General features: G+C 46.5%; 1 protein-coding gene across 4 annotated transcripts in view; it reads left to right on the top strand.

Moving 5' to 3' along the window:
• Nucleotides 1-52: 52 nt before the first annotated feature.
• The window catches only part of slc8a3 (solute carrier family 8 member 3), a 91,755-nt gene continuing 71,038 nt past the window's right edge, over nucleotides 53-20,769 (top strand). For 3 of the 4 annotated variants that reach the window (XM_035390505.1, XM_035390425.1, XM_035390263.1), the window contains exons 1-2: nucleotides 53-970; nucleotides 12,398-14,272. In XM_035390505.1, coding sequence (XP_035246396.1) covers nucleotides 12,498-14,272 — 1,775 coding nt within the window. In that variant the 5' untranslated portion in view covers nucleotides 53-970; nucleotides 12,398-12,497. Of the gene's footprint in view, nucleotides 971-1,068; nucleotides 1,196-12,397; nucleotides 14,273-20,769 lie in introns of those variants that run through there. The other variant, XM_035390344.1, reaches the window with a different exon arrangement.

Below are 20,769 nucleotides of genomic sequence, written 5' to 3'. Positions count from 1 at the left end.
GTAGAAGTGTGTGTGTGTGTGTGTGTGTCTGATTTTTTGGTATAGGGGGGCGGAGGAAGAGGCAGGGGGCGCGCGGCTGTGCTAGTCGAGACTCGCTATTTGAATTCGCTCTTGCAATGCTTCAGAGAATGGGCATCCCTTCCGTGGAAGCGGAAAGACATATAGCTATGCTGTAAATAAAACGGATAAGTTGAAATTGAAGGGAAACGCGAAAGATTCAAACCGGAGCTTGCGATTTCGCACCGCAGTCACCTCCGTCGTTACTCCTTAAAATGAAAGGATATTCATTTTTAAAAGAATGGATTGAGACTGCTGTATAGCATTTATATTTGTACGTATATATTTTTGTATCGTTGTAATACCGTTACGTTGCATTCATTTGTTTTCTACGGAAAATCCGGCTTGAAGGCGCAAGGAGACCAAAATTTATATTTTCTACGCTAACGCAGACAGGAGAGGAGGGGGGAACACTGCCGAAGCCGTGGTCTCCGAGAAGAGCCGAATGCATGGATTCAGAGCTCACGGCAATCACTGACGCTTCGATCTCAGATTGCCCTCCTCGTCGCTGACAGCTGGGAGAGCAGTCTATCCAACAGGCGGAAAAGAGCAGCCGTCCAAGAGGCCAGCGAGAGAGGGGCGAAGAGAGCCATCACTTCGCCGGCTTGATCGATCCACCGGCACTGAACAGGCGCGGGGATCTGCTTTGGCGTGCGGGAGGAGAGGCGATCGCCCCGGGGGTATTCTTTCATCGAGAGGGGGGGAATACACCTTTGACAAAAAGAAGAGGAGGCGGGTATTACAGACAAATACATTTGAAGTGTCCAATTAGGAATTTCCAATTGAGAGAGAGAAAGAGATTGAGAGAGAGAGAGAGAGAGAGGCAGTGGAATATTCCGCTTCTCCTCCGACAACACCCCCTATCTTGGAAAAAAATAAAATAAATAAATAAAAACAATATACACAAATCAAGGTACGTGCATTCAAGAGTACTTGGTATTCGCGTGGGTTCCCAGCTGGCACGGACAGTTGTTAGCTCTAACCCAATGCTTCTGCGCAAGTGGCATGTAGCCGCTTTCTGTTTAGGGTAGAGGGGAGGACCTATCCGGTATATGGCAGTTCTCAGGCTATTCTAGACATGATGCTACCCCTTGACGCCAGTAGAAATTGCTGTGTCGTATAGCATTTGCATGACCCGGTAGGCCTTCATATATGATTTTTTGGAAGCAGAAACGGTGTTGTTGTTGTTGTTGTTATTATTATTATTATTATTATTATTGTTATTATTATTATTATTATTATGCATGTGCTAATATTAATTATGAACTATTTGGGTTTTCCGGTTGCCTACTGGGAGGTTCTAACTTTTTCATTTTACACCTTTTAAGTGTATAATGACTTACACGGTGAATTACAGTGGAGTCTCGGCACGCCTTCACAATCATATAAAATGGAGGGGGGGGGGGGGGGGGGGTTGGTTGGTTGGAGTGTATCAGATCAGTTGTGATCCGTGGAACGGGCCAGTTCACATTCAACATGCGTTGTATGTTCGTCATTTGTTTGAGGCTCCTCGTGCGCTCCAGCAGTGTACAGAGGCTGGGGCGGAATCTTTTCGATGCGAGGCTTAAGCCGATGCATCTCCTCCACTCAAATGTCTTGATCTAACGTTACACGTTACCGCTGCGTTGTAATTCCATGCACAGGTAAATGTCTCTCGATGCACTGCGTGAAGTGTTTTTCAGGCCACATCATGTGTCACGTATTTGATACAGGCTAATGAAAACGCTACTGTATATTATAAAAATGGTTACATAATGCCGGCTATTTTGCTGAACTGAAGCCACACACTGTAATATGTAGACTGCAAATCAAATAGATAATATAGGTTTATGAACGGTTATGCTCAATAATAATAATAATAATAATAATAATAATAATAATAAATAGAAATCGTAATCTCTATCTTTCTGTCGTCTTAATCGTGTCATTGCCATTTCGTTCGTATTTTAGCCTACTGAAATGTTAAATTATTCGAACGAATACATTCGCTATGTTGCCATAACAAGCTATGGCCTCCCATAGCCATTGTGTACAACGAATCTATAATACCACACATAATAAAAATACATTTTCGACCGTTTCTAGTGCAGTTTATGATATACTATATGGTACAGATGAGGACAGTCACTGGGTTATGCATTCCCAGCTTCTTATAGCCTACCAATGTTCTTTTTATTAATGAGCTCTTAAATAACGGTGTTTCACTGTAGGGATTCCCTGTCAGGTAAAGGTGGTCGAGGATGGGGTAAGAGAGAGAAAACTCGGGCGTATTATGATTAATTTAGCAACAGCTGATGTACTCTATCTCGCCGTGCTGAGCTCTTGTTTACTGGGGACTCAAATAACCACCGCGCGACGACTCTTCCCAAAATAGGAAAAGAGATTCACGGGGCTCATTTCGGTCTCCTGCACTTCGTCAGCTTTCTCACGCGCGGGCTGTTGCTTTTTCGCTGGAACTCGGTGTACTGGGGCTTGGGCCTGCACGCTTAACGAGAAGCGTCCATGATCAAAAGAAAAAGCTTTTATGCGTATGGTGATGTTTAAAAGCACATCAGGCTTTAAACACCATACACGGTACGCAATAATTGTGTGTGTCATTCTCTTTTCTACGAATGTTAGCACCAGAATGCATGCAATAACGTATGTGGAAGTTGATATAAATATGAAATTTAAGCATTTCACACATTTACGAAGAGAAACATTGCAGTCTGTATCCTTTTCCCTTTCAGTTAACGCTGTTCGCTTTTTCGACCTTTCTTTTTTTAATCTTTTGCAAGATCGTTTGTAATAGGTATGGGTTCCTGTAGGATTACAATAGGCCAGTGGGAAGAATGCAGTTACTTTGAAACATTCCGCCTACACACTGGTAGATACTTTTGACACTGCCGTTACGTATGTTGTAAAACGTGGGTTTACGTTTGCACATATTCCATTTTAAAACGGCACGCAAGCTCAGTTGAAATTGTGAGTCTCACACGGTGATACGTTTAGTGATGTTGGCGTTCAGTGCATACGTGCCGAGGAGGTCGCAGAACTTATCTGTCGTGGAAATAAACCATTCCGTAGCTAATGCATGAGGCGAATTTACTGAAACCATCAATTAGTATGATAATTAGGACGTGCAGATAGTGACTGGACGCTATTGCTCAACGCTAGGTCCATGGCTTCCACACGTGGTGTGGGTCCCTCAAGATTTTATGTTGGTCTATACTATACGTGCATTTTGCAGCAATCTAGATTGAATTATAGAAGTGGGTCTCTTTGTAATTGTGCAAAAAAGATCATTTTCGATCGGTTTGGGGGAATGGGTAGCAATCAGTTTCACTGATTCTCGAGTCTTATGACAGGTGTCCCCATCCATATCGGACTCGGTACGGGCGTGAGCCTCGCTTTAAATACCTGAACCGAGCTCATGTAACTAATAAGCCACCTGTTTCATGTTTTGGAGAGACGCGGCGGCAATAAAACCAGAATTCTCTGAGCCGAGATCAAAGCGAGGGCTTTACAGCGCGTGGGACAACCTCTGACAAGAGATCAGATTGGCCCGCTGTGTTAAAATACCCAAGCACCTTGCGCGGGTTCTAATCCGGAGTGTATCTCCGGATTAGTTTAACTCCAGTGGCTGAAATTACCGTCCACATGCACCAGCGATCTGATAATTTGACACACATCTTTGTTATCCTTATGTTTTGAAACTTTTGAAAAATATGTTTTTTTTTCTTTCTAAATCAAATGGCTATACTAGGACTGTGTAACAAAAATACTTACATTAAGTCTTATAACAGATGTTACAGTGGAACAGTAGCTGCTCGTTGTTGTTTTATTAAAAATGTTCTTAGAAGTTTACAGATTTATACGTACCTAAATCTGACTGTTGCTAAATCACTGGAGGACACTGAATCCGCCATCAACCAGTCATTTCATATTTTGTCAAAATGCAATTAGTTTTAAACACCAGGAGCACATAGCGGGGCAGCGGGAGGACTCCGGGATGTGGATGTGTTGCTTGTTTTTGTGCACGATGGCTTAAAACCCTCAATGACATATTCATGCGGCTTGGCCACGTTCAGAAAGAGATCGTCTCTGACGTGGCAGTCATGGGGGAGTTGTGGCATACCAGCTGTTGGGAGTTTTATTGTTTCGGGGGGAGTTGCCGTCCTGCATAATGATGAATCTTGGCCAGCCGTTACCAGGATATCCTCGGTCTGGCATAGCATAGTTATGTCCCAAATTTGACCTTTGACCCCCTTTTGATGGATGAAAAAATAACTTCCCTAATTCTGTTTTAAAAATTTTTGTGGAGGGACTTTTTCATAGGGTGGACACATGTCCATTATGTATATTTTATTGCATAGTTAATCACAAGTTTATAAACGCAGGAAAGGGTGTTTAATTTAAAGCTGATGCATAATTGAACAGTAAATGCCTTTATTACGCAACGGTTGGGATCTTCTCTGAACAGCAGACCCACAGTGTAGAGGCCAACCCATTGAGAGCTGACAATGTGAGCATGACCCTAATGCATTAAGTGTATTAAGTTAGAGGTTGTGTCATTTGTAGGGTAGAATTGATATTATGCAAACAGCCTTGTCCATATATGTCACCTGGTGTTGTTGTTGTTATTGTTTTTCTTTTCTCTTTGAGGTTTCTTTTTTTAGGCTATCAAAATAGAAGAAAAAAATATGCATCACAGCTGCATGCTGGTCTGGAGTGTATGATCTGTTATCCTAATTCCTTGATACCCATTGGCTGTCTTCAGGAGAGCCAGAATCTGTGGCATTGGCTAAATATTGGCCTGGTCTCTTTAATATATTTTTTGCTTCAACCGTTGCTTTTTTGTTTGGGTTCACAGTATGTGGAAGTTATGGCTTGAGAGGTCAGTTCAGTTGAAAACAACCGTTTATTCAGCTCAGCGGTGGAGCCACTGTTATGATTAAGTGTTTTAGGTGTTTAAGATATGTTGTTGTTTTTTTAAATTCGTCTGAAATCGGAGAAACTAATGTGGACCTACTAGGGAGGTTACAATGTTTTTCTCTCTCCTCCATGTGCACTGTGCATGGCTGCTGAACCCCACAACTCCTCAAATTGAGGGCTAAAAACTGCCAGTGACTTGAGAATGAAGCAGTTAATTTCAGCTGTGGATGGCAACGTGAATGGGGGTGGGGGGGCATATGGGTTGGGTGGTGGGAGGGTGGGATAGGATTTGTTTGCACATGAACAGGTGACCAAATAGTCATGCTTCCAAAAGGACTGAGGCGTTTGTGTTTGGCAGAAAGCTCAGTAAATCACACTCAGTGGCGGTTCCATGTGGGGATTTGTGGCCAAAGTGGACAGACAGGCAGGCTTTTGCTTTCAAATGTAAAAATGGAACTTTTTTTGTTGTCATCGTCGTTGTTGTTGTTGTTGTTGTTGAACAGACCACTTTGTCTCCTGAGCTATCCTATGCAAAGTGAAGGGGTTGAATTTTATTACTTTGCCATTCTCCGTGTTGGCCCTTTAAGGTGTAAGATCGCAAGTACGCGATTAGAATGTTCTTAACTGACTTAGAATTTTGAAAAAATAAACTAACATTCTAGAAAACCTACTCTTCAAAAAAAAAAAAAAAAAAACAGAAAGAATACATGCGCATGCAGATGTTTAGAGTACGGCGAGCAAAGCGATACCACCATCGCTTCACGGATGCGTATCAGTCTTTGCTTTCAACGCGAGGGCGATAAGGCTGAAGATCCGCCTGATGCACTGGAGCTCTGGCAGGGCCTCTCATTGCATTATTACATTGCATTACAGGCATTTAGCAGACGCTCTTATCCAGAGCGACTTACACAACTTTTTACATAGCATTTTTACATTGTATCCATTTATACAGCTGGATATATACTGAAGCAATGCAGGTTAAGTACCTTGCTCAAGGGTACAACAGTAGTGTCCTTACCCGGGAATCGAACCTGTGACCTTTCGGTTATGAGCCCAGTTCCTTACCCACTGTGCTACACACCGTCCACAGTGGGTAAGGAACTCTCTGCACTTTTAATCTCGTTCGCCCGGGGAATCAAGGATCCCGTCCAGAGATTTTTAAACAGAATCTCACGGGGGTTGTCTGGACGTGTCTCCCAGGTGATTTATGTTGTGCGACACTTGGTGACACCCGTCGCTGGTGCCGTCCACCAATTATTCACGACCAGAGCAGCAGGTGTTTGTGCAAGACAAAGGGGCTTCTGGGATTGATCTGTCTTTTAATAGCTGCTTCAGTAGTGTTTGATTTGTCACATTTTCTTCTCTTAAGACAACCAACAATGATCATATCTTGCTTTCTTTCTTACATAATATTATTATTATATCTTATTGCATGTACCATGTAAAAATGGTTTCTGTTGCTGCATGTACTACAAGTTAGAATGACTGTAAACGTATTAGCAAACTCTCCTACTCCCCATTGGTATCACAAACGTGTCAGCATTTAGAACCACCTCTATTTATAGATCGTGTGGTGCAAACAATAATTAGGAAGAAATTAATACAGCTCTCTGTATCCATCAGTATCTCTTACAATTACATGGATACCAATGTTCAATGAAAAAGTGAAAAGGTTTTCGATTTTGAGTAAATAATATTTTTGTATGCTGTAATTATTTCATTTGTTATAGTCAAGATAATATTTTGATATAGCCTATGTGTAAAGTATACTGTGCTCAGTTTATGAACATTTATAAGTATTTTTTGTGCAGGAAATTATATTTTCTTAAGAGGAGATATATTACTGTATAATATAATATATTACTAATGCATTTCTGTAAAAAAATGCATTTTCAGGGAAGCATTTATACCACATTATGAACCTGTATATTATGCTCATATTGGTGAAGATACTTTGCCAAACAACATGGCGGTAAGGATGATTTTAGAGGCAAACTCATAAACCGAGAAATATTTCAAAGCAACACTGTAAGGAGGCAATCTCTCTAAATCTTGAGTTTCAGCAATTAAATTTGAGCATTATATCCAAAGAGGAGGAGATATTTTTATTTTCGTGAATTTATCATTCGGTGGTTGTTGTGTTGTTTTTGTTTGCAAGTTGGCCCCGTGTCGATGCTGCGGTGGTGTTTGCTGAGCCTGTCTGGCAGATACCTGAGACATCCATCAAACCACCTCACAGCGAAAAGACAGGGGATTATCACCTTTGGCTTTCCTACACCCTACACCTGTTATGAAAATGAACTGCTTGCAATGCGAAGCCCGTTTCTTTTTAGTTCTTTTTTTTTTTTTTAGTATTCTGGAACACGGCCTGACGGCAAGGCTGTGATCGGTCCTTTGAGGATGTGGTTGCGCGTTGGCTGGTTTTAAGTCCTGGTACTGACGAAACCACTAGCCGTCCCAAATGTGGAACGCAGACAAGGTTTTTACATGTGCGGTTGACGTGGAGGATATTCTCTCTCCCAGTGAGCAAAAGCCGGAATCTGGCCATCTAGCAGGGCGGGAAAATCTAGGGTTGAGAGGCGTTTAGACACAAACTGGCTCGGTCGACCCCAATATCGCTCTGGTTTTACCCGGGTATAGCCTGGCTACGTCCTAGTCGGCTGGAAAACTTTCAACTTTGCGGATTTTCACCTGAACGGCTAGATGGCATTTCACTGGCTTTTCACCAAAACCCCCCCCCCCCCAAAAAACAGGGGTAATGATAGTAATCCTTGCCCATTATACGTATTTTTAATTTGTTTCAAAGGCAGTCTGATTGACTCTGATTCATGCCTGGGGAGTTACTCTTCTGTAACGGGCCTCCCTTCGAGGGTAATCCGAGGGATCGCCGAACACTACAGAGGTCTGGACCGCTGGGCTTTGTAATAAGAAATGTAATTCGTTCACGTATGTAGAGAATGCAATTTGTGCCTTGATAAACGTAACAAGCGGCAGTCAGGAGACCCGGGAACCGAATCAGCAGCGATCTGGTGAATGCACATTTCTGAGTCATACGCAGAAGACTCTCAATTAAATGGCTGAAAGAAAGAAACCCCCTTGTGTTTTCTAAATGCAGATTAACCTCCGTATGTGACTGCCATTTTTCCCTTGCAGTTTTTAATTTCTATCGTATTGTTTTTTTTTTTTAATGCGCACGCATCTTGTGTAAAGATTCAGTGCTCATGCCATTTTTTTCTTTCTGATTTTTTGACCTCTGAACGTACACTGGCCTTTTATGTGTGTACAGTGCATCAAACGAGAAGGAGGACTTTTTTCCCCCCTTTAATAATAACGCATGCTTGATTAGCTCATTAGTGGAGGATCATTGGCTGAGTTCCCGTGTCAGGCTCGAAGAGTTTGGGAAATTTCAGAACTTCTCCTGTTCAGAGACGATGGACACAGTATGTGTGCGGTTTAGTGCCGAGGTTAAGGAACTGAACTCAGAAGAGGTTCAGAAGCCAGGCGTAGGCGTGCCCTGTAGGAAGGCTGTGACCTGAGCTGCTCCAGTTAGCGGAGCTAACAATGTGTTAGCAATGTGAACAATGTGTAAAAATATAAGCTGTGTGAATCACTTCTGATACACCCCTCCGCTGAATGCAGAAATTATACCACATTGTCTGGCGTTCTTTGTCCCTTGGAAGAAAGTTTTTTTTAAATGTCAATTCACTGTCTACACGTTTTTTTCCCCTACACCGCATAGTTCCGGAAAGATTTGGAGTGAAAGAAAACTTCAGTCGTTCAAAGCTTGTGGTGTTTGCTCACAAAGAACTGTACGTTAGGTCAGAAACAGGTGCCGTCCCCGTGTGTTATATTATTCGACGTCTGAACCCTTGGGTGTCGAAGGAGAAAAACACACAAGCCTTAGTCTTAGGCTTGTGTCAGTAGCAGTTAGCAGTGGCCCACTGCTGTAATGTGCTATGTTTTCCACCTGCTATGAAACAAGTCTATAAACCTGAAATAAGTAACTCCGCCTGGTTGTTTGATTGAAATGATGGGCTTGCGTAGAATGCTGGATACGTTGAGGGAATCGCATCACGAATGTAGTACAGGAAGCAGTGGGAAACGCCACAGAGTCAGTGCCGTGAGCGAAGTACTACGACCAGCCGCGGGGGGTGGGGGGGTGGGGGGGGGGGGGGCCTTTATTTGAATAAAAGCGCCCAACCTTACACGCCAATCCCTGTATCACCATGCAGCAAAAATACAGAGGACCCGAGTTCTGCGATTTTGCATCCTCTCATTTTTTGTGTTCATTACTGCTCGCGGTAGCACAGTCAGTTATCTCGTGTGTGTGTGTGTGTGTGTGTGTGTGTGTGTGTTTTTTCTTCTTCAGCGCTACTCAAAAAACAAATATTTTGTGACGCAATTTGACAATGAGCTATTCACCATTGACCACTGATGGCTGCATGCCTATAGCGCTATGTAACGGTGACTCTGCAGTCTTCACAAACACACGATGAGGCGCGCTGTCGTGTTCTTTGCGGTGAAGTCATAGCCGCCATTCCGCTGCTGGCCCGCCCCGTCATTCTCCGGCTACCCAGAGATCCGGCCGGCACTCCATCCCCCCCTCTGCTGTCAGAAATGACATCATCCCCCTTTGTGATGCCCTAGTGTCACTATGAAACACTGTTTTTTTTTTTAGTGCAAATTAATTTACTTATCCATTTTTATGTGATAAATTCAAATTTAGTTTATTTGTTCATATTCTGCTGAACACATACAATTTTTGATATCACAATTGCAAATTTTCTCCCAATATCTCTGTATGGCAGACCTGTGGCTAAAATGTGCTATAAATATTTAGGGGAACAAAATTTATTTTATTACATAGGTCAGAACTGTCTGGAAAAAAATGTACCAAAATTGTACCTGTAGGGCTGCAATGGCTTAGTAACTGGGGCAGTACCCTCAAAGGTACATCCATTGTACCCTTTACCCTTTTAGATTAGTATTCTGAGCTACACACATGACCCAGCGAGGGAACATTGTACCTCAGAGAACAAAAGCGGACCCCCGACCGCGCCCATTTTTCTGACAGTGTGGACTGTAATTTCCATACAAATGAACCGCTTCCCGTCTGTTGTGCTGAACCTGTGACGCTGTGTTGAACCTGAGGCCCTGCAGCTATGCTGTGCCTGCCTGGGTCCAGAGGGACACTGCGAAGGACGGAAAGCACAGGCTGTGATTTGGGTTCGGGCCCCTTGCTGTATTTGCTTCCCTCCCTCCCCCCCCCCCATGCTGTGTTTGGGCCCTCCAGTGTGTTTGGGTCCTCCACTGTGTTTGGGGCCCCCAATGTGTTGAGGGGCCTCCACTGTGTTTGGGAGCACCGCTGTGTTTGGGACCCTGCTGTGTTTGGTCCCCACTGTGTCTGCACCTTCCACTGTGTTTGGGGCCTCCACTGTGTTTGGGGCTAGCTGTGTTTGGGCCCTCCACTGTGTTTGGGCCCCTGCTGTTTTTAGGCCCTTCACTGTGTTTGGTGCCTCACTGTGTTTGGACCCTCCACTGTGTTTGGTGCCCCACTGTGTTTGGGCCCCTGCTGTTTTTAGGCCCTCCATTTTGTTTGGTGCCTCACTGTGTTTGGGGTCTCTCTGTGTTTGGGCCCCCCGCTGTGTTTTTGGAGCTTCGCTGTGTTTGGGCCCTCTGCTCTTCACATTCCATTTGTTGATTCGGATGTCTGGATTTGTCGAGGTGAAATCTCCTGTCAGCTCGACCGCAGCTGTCAATCGTTATGAGCCTGTTAATATTCCCAGCGCTTTGCTGCATTTGAATCACTCTCCCTTGTGGGGAAGCCGAGAGCACCTCTCTCTCGGACTGTAAAGCCTGCACCTAACCGCAGACTGAATGTTCCTGTTTATGCACCTATGAGCCTACCCCCCCTCCCCCCCCGCCCCCACCCCGCCTCCATACCCCCCCATCCCATCCTCATTTGCTTTTGAAAATAACTTTGCTCTCATTAAGCTTTAAATTTGTTGTCCAATTACCTCCCTTGCTTGTCTCTGTTTATTTAGTGCATAGTGCCGGATTAGCGGTGTGTGTCTTCTTGAGGACGACGCCGCGCTGGTTTTCCTGGCTTCTGTCCAGCCCCCGGCCCGGAGCGCTGAGATATTATCAGGCTGCTCTCTCCCCCCCCTCCTGATCTCACCGAATTCTGCTGGGTTGTTTGTAACAGCCCTTGCCATGTCAATCAGTGGGCCTTGTTGGGAGATTCCAGGCAGTGATGGTAACTGTACTGCACTCCCTATCTAGACGTGATTGTTGCAGTCGAGTGGACTGTTTTACACATCCGCCTGTCCTCTTATTAATAGACGGCTCATTACGAGACGCGTTATTCTTGTCCTGCTCTCTGATCTCCTGCCATTTTTAATAATGAAGTCCTCCTAAAATTCGAGCCATTTCTTTTGCCCCCCCTCCTATCACTTTAATGAATGAACAATTAAAAAAAAAAAAAATTTCAGCATTAAGAAAGATATAATGATTCCCCTGCTAAGAAGGTCAAAGGGCAACTACCGTGGTGAGGTAATAAAACTGGCAATCCTCTGTTGGACTCCTTGCGGAATTATGTAAGTAATAACAGCTGTCTGTCTGGAAGATTATTTTAATTGAGCCTAAACTGCCTTTGCGTGTCTTGGCAAGGTGGGGGGGTGGGGGGGGGACCTACTGTGAATCTTGGTCTAGTGAATGATCAGACAGTAGTGGGTGGGTGTTGGGGGGGATAAGGTGTTGAGGGGCAGTGTCCCTGAACCTCTTGTCTTTATGTAAAAGCCACCTGTTGAGGCTTGGAGCTCGAAGTGGCTCGTGATCATTAAGTCATGGCGCGTTCCTCAGTCGGTGTGTGGATCTGAATCTTACTCGTGCCCTCTGGCACGGGCGTGGCAAGCAGCAAGCAGCCTAGAGACTGAGGAGCAGATGAGAGACTGCTCCCAAACCCCCACCCCCCCCCCCCCCCCCCCCCCCCCCCCCGCCAACCCACCCACCTTTCGTCTCGTCAGACCCAACCTCATTGCCATCCCGGCTGCTTCCCTGACCTGCAAATGTGTCGTTCCGGACTGTTTTCCAGGCTGTTCCGGACTGTTTTCCGGACTGTTCCGGACTGTTTTCCAGGCTGTTCCGGACTGTTTTCCGGACTGTTCCGGACTGTTTTCCGGACTGTTCCAGACTTTGTCATTTAAGGCTGGGGTTGAATTTCACATCGCACGCACCTTTTTCTTTCATTTAAGGGACTTAGTTTCCCAAGTTTAGGGCGGATCATTATAAAAATAAACAGCTGTAAAACAATGTTGTTTCTCGCAGCGAAGCATAACTCACGCTTGCTGCTGTGTGTATTTATAGTTGTCAAATTGCAGTTCTGTGCTCTGATTTTTGCCTTTGTTGCACTTTTCTTCCCCCCCAGGTGGTGTGCGTTGTGGGGGGGGGACCTAGGACAGCCCAGTGCTGGATCCCAGAGCGACTGTCAGAGAGGCAAGGACTCTTGAGAAGAAGAAGGGGGGTGCATGGAGCTTTCACGGCCGGTGACGCCGGGGACATCCGCCTTCCTCCGGTTGGGCTTGGTCGCCGCGGCGACCGCCTTCCTGTGCGCCGAGGCCCGGACCACCCCGAGCCCCGCCCCGGCGTCCCAGAATGCCACCTGCGAGGGCACGTCCGCGTGCAGGCCCGGCATCGTCCTGCCCATCTGGTACCCGGAGGACCCCTCCATGGGCGATAAGATCGCCCGGGTCATCGTGTACTTCGTCGCGATGATATACATGTTCCTGGGCGTGTCCATCATCGCCGACCGCTTCATGGCGGCCATCGAGGTCATCACCTCCCAGGAGAAGGAGATCATCATCAAGAGGTCGAACGGGGAGACCACCACCACCACCATCCGCATCTGGAACGAGACCGTGTCCAACCTCACGCTCATGGCCCTGGGCTCCTCCGCGCCGGAGATCCTGCTCTCCGTCATCGAGGTCTGCGGCCACGGGTTCAAAGCCGGGGAGCTGGGCCCCGCCACCATCGTGGGCAGCGCGGCCTTCAACATGTTCGTCATCATCGGCCTCTGCGTGTCCGTCATCCCCGAGGGGGAGACGCGCAAGGTCAAGCACCTGCGCGTCTTCTTCGTCACGGCCGCCTGGAGCATCTTCGCCTACATCTGGCTCTACATGATCCTGGCGGTGTACTCGCCGAACGAGGTCCAGGTCTGGGAGGGCCTGCTGACGCTGGCCTTCTTCCCCATCTGCGTCGTGCTGGCCTGGGTGGCCGACCGGCGGCTGCTGTTCTACAAGTTCATGCACAAGAAGTACCGCACGGACAAGCACCGCGGCGTGATCATCGAGACGGAGACGGAGCGCGCCAAGGGCATCGAGATGGACGGGAAGATGGTGAACTCGCACTTCGTGGACGGCGCCGCCAGCAACCTGATGGGCCTGATTGAGGGGAAGGAGGTGGACGAGTCGCGCCGGGACATGATCCGGATCCTGAAGGACCTGAAGCAGAAGCACCCGGAGAAGGAGCTGGACCAGCTGGTGGAGATGGCCAACTACTACGCCCTGTCCCACCAGCAGAAGAGCCGGGCCTTCTACCGCATCCAGGCCACGCGCATGATGACGGGGGCGGGCAACATCCTGAAGAAGCACGTGGCCGAGCAGGCCAAGAGGAGCGCCAGCGTGCCGGAGGTGCGCATCGAGGAGCCGGAGGAGTTCGTCTCCAAGATCGTCTTCGAGCCCTGCGCCTACCAGTGCCTGGAGAACTGCGGCGGCGTCCTGCTGACCGTCGCCAGGAAGGGCGGCGACGTCTCCAAGACGGTCTACGTGGACTACAAGACGGAGGACGGCTCGGCCAACGCCGGGGCGGACTACGAGTTCACCGAGGGCACCGCCGTGTTCAAGCCCGGCGAGGTGCAGAAGGAGATCACCGTGGGCATCATCGACGACGACATCTTCGAGGAGGACGAGCACTTCTTCGTGCGGCTCAGCAACGTGCGCGTGCTGGAGGCCGAGGACCTCCTCACCCCCAACAGCCTGCCCTACCCGAAGGCCCTGCTGGGCTTCCCTTCCGTCGCCACGGTGACCATCCTGGACGACGACCACGCGGGCATCTTCACCTTCGAGAGCGAGTCGGTGCACGTGAGCGAGAGCATAGGCGTCATGGAGGTGAAGGTGCTGAGGACTTCCGGAGCGCGGGGAACGGTCATCGTGCCCTACCGCACCCTGGAGGGTCTGGCCAAGGGCGGAGGGGAGGACTTCGACGACACCTTCGGGGAGCTGGAGTTCAAAAACGACGAGACCTGGTAAGAGGAGAAGCTTTTTTTAAAATTTATTTTAATTGCGGGAGTGGGCTTAGCATTGTGAAAATGGCTAATCCTGCTGTGTTTTTTTCTGGTGGCTTGATGTTAGCTTTTTCTGTTGTCTATAGGTACATTGTACATGCTTGTTCCTTCTTCAGCCTACTTGTTTTGCGACACATGCAGCAGAGCATCTACTCAGAATGCGTTATGTTTATTCGCTGTTATTTTTCAATCTTCTATGGTTTGATAATTTGTTCATTTTGGTAGAGTTATGATTTTGTGCTGGTATGCAAATGCATGCTAACTGTTCTTTTCAGTATTCAGTCCCTCACACATTTAAAGTGGATGTAGAGGTCTATTATATTTGTCTTTGCCCTTCCCCACTGTTTGCACAGTGAAATGCATTGCCTAGTGAGTAGGGTGCTGATGTGAGTGTTTCATAGTCAATGACACCTTTCAAGTCATATTCTGTGTAGGATGCGCTCTCTCTCTCTTTCACTCTCTCTCTCTCTCTCCCTCTCTACCTCTCCCCCTTTCTGTAGTTATTGGCATAGTAGTGCGCAGGTCATTTTATGTTGTGTCAATCAAGCAAGGAAGACAAGATGGCAGAATTTGCTCTCTTTCTGTTTCTCTCTCTCTCTCTCTCTCTCTCTCTCTCTCTCTCTCTCTCTCTCCCTACCTCTCTCTCTCTCTCTCTCTCTCTCTCTCTCTCTCTCTCTCTCTCTCCCTCTCTCTCTCTCTCTCTCTCTCTCTCTCTCTCTCCTTAAAATTCAGAGGCATACTTTATTAGCGCGACCGCCCAAAAGCGCGGTATTTTCCGAAGCAAAATTACAAACGATTAATCAATAACGCATTATCAACAGCCACAGTAACCACCGCAAAAATAATTATACTAATAAAAACGTAGCGATACATAATTGTAATTTTTCAGTTGTTTACTGTCATTTTTTTCCCCCCCACACAGTTTTTTTTTGTTGTTCAGATGTAGCTTGGAAACCGTATCTGCTGCTTGCAGGTCTCCGCCACTTGTCGTCAAGTGTGTTTAATGCTGCATATGCGACGGGGCTGCTATGGCGATCACTCTCACATCTTCAATTTCAGCGCCGCGTGTGAACATCAGACGGCAGTTCACAGTGGGGGTAAATGGAGGGTGATGCTTCACTTCGAGACGTGCATTGCTTATTTACATTTGAATGCCGTACTCAAGAGCACAGGCATATACCCCCCCCCCCCCCCGTCCACCGCCCCCCTCCTGCCTTATTCCTCCGATTGGTAGTGCGGCAGCAATCTGACATATAAGGGGTCTGTGGTAGAAAAAAAGGGGAGAGGTTATCCTTCAGCTCATTTCATTAGTGGAGTGCTTACTGCTTACTTGTGCTGCGAAGGTTTTCTTGCATAATTGTGGCGGCATGAAAGTAAACACATTTTTTTAATTATGTGAGAAAAAAAAAAAAAAACACTGAGCTGCCCTGTATCCTGCAAAGGCTGGATCCTTTGCACTTCACCCCTGGAACAGTACAGGTCTTTTTTGAAGGAAATATGCAAATAAAAGGACATTGTGTCAGGTGTCTCCCTGACTGCGCTGGAGCTGAACCCACAAGGAGAATGAAGAGGGGGAAAAAAATCAAAAATAAAATGAAACGCTGCCTTGGAATTGCTTTGCTTTGGGTCTTGTACAGTATGTGGACACACACTAAGGCGGTGGCATACCAGTGGTGCTGTGTATCCATTCTCCAGTAAGATTGCATAGTTTGACCAGGTCTTTCGTTTTTTTTTGGGACAATGGAGTTTGAATAGCTTAACTACGGACATGGAGTTTTGGAAGAGGTTTCGCACAATTGGACGTAACGCTCTCATCTCTCTCTTTCTCTCTCTCTTTCTCTATCTCTCTTGTCTCAAGCACACTTTTCTGCTTTTCACTCTCCATTCCTTAGCCTCCATAGAAACTTCCACATCAATATAAATGTATAAAATCATTCGTCGTGGTTGTTGCATGCGCACACTCGCTCCCTGTAGGCTTTGCAAGACTGCAGTGACAGGATTCCCTAAATGTCGGCACCACTCGTGAAAAGCAGAACTCCTGACCAGACGGGGTCAGTGCCTGAGAATCCGAGGTCTGGAGCTGCTGCACCATTGTAATTCCAGCTCCTGAGACTTTCTCCTTGCATTTGATTTGTGAGGCTAGTGTCTAGTCTTGGAACATGGGCCGCAGTTGGGGGGCGGGGGGAGGGTGGGGCGGGGGGGGGGAAGTTTGATTAGCAGGGACCGTGGAAGCGTCTGCACCTGGGAGGAGTGCCGATCAATCGATGGGCTAATTGCGAGCCGCTTCGTGTTTTGAATTCCGGCTTTCGACAGCGGTGCACAGCAGCACACAGCCAGACAGCAGAAAGGCAGAAGAGTGCTCTGACAGAACAGCGAGCCCTTCTTCGAGCTGGCACGCTTTTGGAAAGAGCTTTCCCCCTTTTAAGGGATGTGAAGAGAATCTTGCACAGGTTGTTTGGTTGTGTCATTACAGATGTACAGATGTTAAATTGAAATTGAACTTATCATAGATTGTTTAAAAAAGAAAAATTCTGTTGATCTCAACTATAATAGAATAGAATAATAGAATAGACCCATACCGTGGTACTAACTGTAAAATTCAAAGTAAATAATGTGATAAGAAATGTAACTGTCTGTCCAATGGCCTATTCTCTACTGTATTACTCATCCCAGCTCCTGCTGCTCTCTGATGCCTAAAACGCTCACTTAAGAGCTTGTCCCTGAAATAACAAAAAGCATCTTGAGAGGAGGGGGGGGGGGGGGGAATAAGAGTCAAAGTCCTCAGAAATTCCATAACGATTTTTGGCGGGAAATTAATTAAAGTCCCTATTTGCCTGACAAAAGGCGAACGCGCAAATATTTTTCTCGCAAAAATGTGTGTTTTGACAGGAAGCATTTTCCACTAGTAGAACCGCAAATTTATGTGCGGCCATTTGCATGTAAATGCGTAATGGAATGGTGGTAATCCAGAGGCCCGGAGATATGATTGTGTTTTGTGTGTAATGCAGAGTATTTTCTGGGGGGAAACTCGCAATATGTTTTGAATTATATCGCCGTCAATGCCGTCCCTTTTTTTTTTTTTTTTTGCATCCCTCCGTGAACCTGCTTCAGGGTTCTTTGGTCTTCTCAATCCTGCCGCTCTTATTAAGCACCGACATTCCACCTTTTGCTTTTGAAACGTCTGACTTGATCCTTCATAACAGAACCGTTAGCGCCAAAAGGATTTACTCTCCGCTGTTCCGTCATTTCCTCCGCGTGCGCGTACAATTTGTGCCGGGGTGTTATATCCCAATTATAAATCGACGGCGCATCGCTGAGCCCAGCCAGACAGCGCATCGGCTCCCCGGAGCAGCCCAGTCACGTAAAACGGGATCCGGGGCTTATTGTCAGGCACTCTCGACGAAACGATCGGGCTGCCCCCAACAACAGGATCTCTCCACCGGCAGGCTTTGGTACAAATGAGCCCTGATCCCTCCCCTCTCCGCTCTTGCGCGAGCTCCATCGCGGCAGCGTCGGGCCGGAGGTTTATCTTGGATTTAGCTCATTCCGCGGCATTAGGAGCGCGTATGCCGCGTGCTTCCCTCGTTTGTATTCCGCATGATTTATGGAATTAGGCCTCAGTATTCAGTGTGCTTTGCAGATTAGGGTTTAAAAAATTTTTTTATTTCTTTTTACCTCACTTTAAATTTCAGTGTTTGGAGGTCACATTTAGCGTGCTTTACAGTGTGTGGAGTTTTTACGTATTCTGCGCAGTGCTGTGGGTGCTTGCGCAGAATACCTGCTTTTCTGCATGTTTTTTTTTTTTTTTTTTGCGTGAACAGCGTCCACTTCAGTGACAGTAACAGAGTGTTTAGCCTACAGGCAACAGGCCTCCGTGTCAGGGTATAGCCATGGCATGGAGGGAAAGATATCAGCCCGTAAAAGTATAAAGATTGAGAAATTATAAAGAAATTAATAGCATCACAATTGCAATGATCAGTTTTCACAAACGGCGCTCTGAAAAGCTTTTAATTTCCCGTCCTTGCGCATGCGTTGGAGTAGGCCGTTGCTGCTGTGGCCTGATAAACAAGGAACTGGGAATATTAATCGATCTCCATTCCAAGATGTCAGAGTTGCTACGTTTTTTTTTTTCCTGACGTGAAGCCTTCCCTCTGGCCAAACCTGTCTGATCCATCCTGGAGTAGTTTTGTTTCCCTTTTGCAACCAATTAGTTTTAAATTGCTTCGACTAAATGAGTATGGAGCTTGCTCCCTGACTAAGGACATGGGGCTCTGGAAGTCGTTTAGCACAATTAGATGACATTATGCTCCCATCTCTCTCTCTCTCTCTCTCTCTCTCTCAGTCTCTATCTCTTTCTCTCTGTTTTACGAGGCATTGACGTTCAATCTCTTTTGACGCGCTTTGGGCTCATTGTTATCAGTCAGAGTGCAATTTATTGTTTTTTTTCTAATCGGGACTTCTGGGATACATCACTCCATTCTTGGCTGGACAACGCTGCTTAGCGCAAAATAAAGTTTAATGACTTTGAATGATATGAACCTTGTATGAGTTCTGCGAGTCCCCTAAATGCACCTGTTTCATGGCTGTGAACATTGTAATAGGCAGTTACAAATGAAGAGTTGCTTATTATGTTAGCGTCTGGTCATCCTACGTAGCAGTAACTGAATATTTTCCCCGTTTCATTTTTGCAATAATGGCGTACAGACGTTTTTACGCTAACCTGATTCAGCTGTACCTCAGTGTGGCTGGGACGTTTGCTTTACCTCCAAGCACTTCCCTAGGTGGGGTGTTTCCATGTCCCTTTATTACATAACGCTCAGTAACAGGGCCAAAATGGATCGAGTGAAAGCAAGAGTGTTTATTGTGACATCACTGTGGGAGGAGGAATTGGAATGTTTTTCCTGAACGGAATATGGTGAATTACAGTACAGCTGAGAGGATTTCTATTTTCATTTTTCTGCAGTTTTTCATGTTGTGCTACTTGGAGAAGCGCAACAAAAAAAGCTGTAATTTGATAATTGCTATTTCTATTAATCCCTTGTCATGCCGTAATAAATGATGCTTCCTCAACTGCGTGGAAATGCAAAGAGCTCCATAATAACTAGGGACTTTCACAGAGGGGGGAGGGGTCAGTTTAAAGAGCTGCTACAGAGGGGGTGTGGTTCACATCAAGCTAGACACACACATTGTGCCTCTGAACATTGAGAAGGGCTGTTTTTTTTCCCCCACCATCCGAGAGGCTGAATTAATCAAGTATCAACGTAGCTCATTACCATAAAAACATGAAGCGCTCTTAAAAAATTTTTTAAGAAAAGTCTAACAAGCGGAAAGATTTAAACTTATTTGAGATTAACTTGCCATTGACCATTTGGAATGCTTGCAGTCAGCATTCCAAATGGTCAATGGCAAGTTAATCTCAAATATGTTTAAATCTTTCCGCTTGTTAGGTTTAAAAAAAAAAAAAAAAAAAAAAATCACTTCATGTTTTTATGGTAATGAGCTACGTTGATACTATTTCATCTGCAGTTCAGTGAGAATTTACTACTATTTCGGCATGGAAGTTGGCAACTGAGGTGGCAGAACACCACCGCGAAAGTCTCCACATGTGCAGCCGTGGAGACGAGCAGCACGTCACCCAGTCACTTCGTCCCCCTTCGCTTTTCGCGTATTCGTTATTTTAAAGCTGACCCCCCCCCCTAACCCCCCACCCACCCACCCACGGACCACGGCAACTGGAAATAGCCTTGGTCACAAAAAGAAACGTCCGAAATGTTTCAGGCACCTCTCCCGCTGTATTGTATTAGCAGATGGCACGCAGGAGAGGGGAGTGTCAGTTGACCCCCTCACACTGCTGGCGCGGATCCAGGGCTGTCTGCGCTCTCCAAAAATATCCGTGAAAAAATTCAAGGAATCGTGAATCATCTCTCCGGATGACTCCGCGGTGACCTGCGGGGAGTCTGGGACTTAGGTGCGGTGAAAGCACAGCCGGGGAGGAGAGGTCAATATTGTAGGCAGAACTCTCTGATTAGCCTACCCGGGAAATCGCAATTAGGCACAGTAGCAGCGTAGTCCCCGGCCCTGGTTTGGACTCTACGGTCGTAGTTTGTGCCCAGTTCAGACCAAAGATTCGCGACACGACCAGCTGCAACTGGCGACGCTTTGCAACATTCTAAAACCGGCCAACCGCGATTGGACAACTTGAATCGGCTGCAGTGGCGAGCGCCGGCATCAGACGTTCTGAGACGCCAAGTTCACACCGCCGCAACTCCTCTCAGCAACGTGCTAAACGGTTTTGTTGCGTCGCGAATCTCTGGTCTGAACTGGGCTTAAGAAGAGACACTGCTGTTGAGCCAAGGGGCTGCGTTACCGTGCAGTGAGTGCAGCTAAATGGAACTCTAGTACTGAACTGTAGCACTAGTATTAATGCTATCATGCATTGCTCCTGTTAACTTTCTTTG

Source organism: Anguilla anguilla, chromosome 1 (assembly GCF_013347855.1).
Source record: "Anguilla anguilla isolate fAngAng1 chromosome 1, fAngAng1.pri, whole genome shotgun sequence".
Classification (NCBI taxonomy): Eukaryota; Metazoa; Chordata; class Actinopteri; order Anguilliformes; family Anguillidae; genus Anguilla; species Anguilla anguilla.
The sequence above is the reverse complement of the archived record's forward strand: the minus strand, read 5'-3'. Positions and strand labels throughout refer to the sequence as shown.